The sequence below is a fragment of the Limulus polyphemus genome, unplaced genomic scaffold, assembly GCF_000517525.1.
Source record: "Limulus polyphemus unplaced genomic scaffold, Limulus_polyphemus-2.1.2 Scaffold806, whole genome shotgun sequence".
Taxonomy (NCBI): Eukaryota; Metazoa; Arthropoda; class Merostomata; order Xiphosura; family Limulidae; genus Limulus; species Limulus polyphemus.
Window position 1 is genome coordinate 266,574 of NW_013666416.1, and position 1,660 is coordinate 268,233.

At 31.9% G+C, this 1,660-nt stretch overlaps 1 protein-coding gene across 2 annotated transcripts in view; it reads right to left on the bottom strand.

Moving 5' to 3' along the window:
• The window catches only part of LOC106460638 (probable ATP-dependent RNA helicase DDX52), a 36,449-nt gene that overhangs the window by 24,286 nt on the left and 10,503 nt on the right, over positions 1 to 1,660 (bottom strand). For both annotated transcript variants that reach the window (XM_013920363.2, XM_022387393.1), the window contains exons 4-5: positions 1,007 to 1,192; positions 218 to 298 (exon numbers count right to left, since the gene is read on the bottom strand). In XM_013920363.2, coding sequence (XP_013775817.1) covers positions 218 to 298; positions 1,007 to 1,192 — 267 coding nt within the window. The remainder of the gene's footprint in view (positions 1 to 217; positions 299 to 1,006; positions 1,193 to 1,660) is intronic.

Sequence of the window (1,660 nt, forward strand, 5' to 3'; positions counted from 1 at the left end):
GTTGTGGTAGACTTGTAGTAGATGTTGAGTTGCAGTTTTGTGTTCTGTTTCTTTGGTGTAGTATTTTTGTAAACGATATCCTTTAGAATCCGTTCGTCTATATATATACACACACATCAACTGTTTAGCATGAATTCATTCTTAGATAACACTGAAAGGTCACATGAAAATAATTTGTTCCCAGGCACAATTTTAAAAATCCATAACGTAATACTACCTTAAGGTGGTGAATGATGGGTATAAGAAATGCTGCTGTTTTCCCTGATCCTGTTGGTGCACATGCTAGTATTTCTCTTCTCTGCAAAAGAAAATACATCAAGCCACATGTTCAAAATGCTATTTTATTTGATAATTTTATCTTAATTCCGACCTTAGTTCGAACAGATAAGATTTTTAGAGCATGTATTATGATAAGCCAACCATTTTTAAACATATGGTTCAGACAGAAGTGATTACTTATAAGACCATTCACATCTTCTTTTTCTTCTTTTTTTTTTACAATTCATTTCTGGTAATCGAGCTACATAAGGAAAGTATAAATAAATATACAAGTTATCCAAGTTACACACTTGAAGAATATAATTTTCCTACAGTTAGCATTATGAACCAAGCCAGTAGCATTCAAATAGAAATACAGCAGTAAGAATACACAAATCATTAGCTAGAAAAAATAATTAAGGATATGTTCAGAACTAAGGTAGATGGACATCAAACTCTTGCATTAGGTCTTTCAGAAAAACTTTTTACAATAATTAAAGCCACAGTTAGAAAGAATGACAACATAATAAATAGATTACAAGATTTCAAAAAAGGTAAGTAGTCAGGCAAGTGATGACACTAACTTATTACTAAAACATTACAATATATCTATCCATCTATTCCATCACTGTTAGGGCAGTTTAATGACCTTTGCAAGCTAAGTTACATTAAGTGTTTACATATTATCAGTTAAGTCTTTTTTTTTAAGTTAACAAAACAAACAAACACAAAATAATAAAGTAAACACCTCCATCATCAGAGGTACAGCCTGCATCTGAATGGGGGTAGGAGCAGAATAACCAAGATTTTGGATGTTCCGTAAGATATCTTGATGAACTCCATACTTGCTATGTAGTTGATCAAATGATGCTACAGGGTCAGGAATGTCTGCACCCCAGACAAAAATCTTGTTTTGCTTTCTAAAATGATTGACCTATAGAAAATTGAAGTAACAGTTTCAGTTACAATGCTAAAACAATTAACTTCTGAATAACTGACTTGTTTATACACCATTCACTAACAGAGAATGCCCACATATTGTATCAAATACAATGGGTAAAATCACTCATTTTCTACTTAAAATATGTAGAGGACCTCAGAAGGCATTAGTGGGATTAATTAAAATGTTGGTGGTATGTTTAACTGTTTTGCTTTTGTGACATGAGTGTTATTAACTCTTTCATTACAAGCTCGGTCCCTGGGACCGGCCTCATAACCATTTTGTGCTTGTTATAGTTTTCATGCTATAACTTTTAAATCAGTAAGTGAATATTAACAAAATTTGGCAGATTAACAGTAAACATTGCAATGCTTTCATGCACAAAACATCAAATTTTTTATTAAGTTGTGAGGTTTATAAAACAATGTTTCTCTCATGCCTTTTTTTTCTTTTCTACATCTT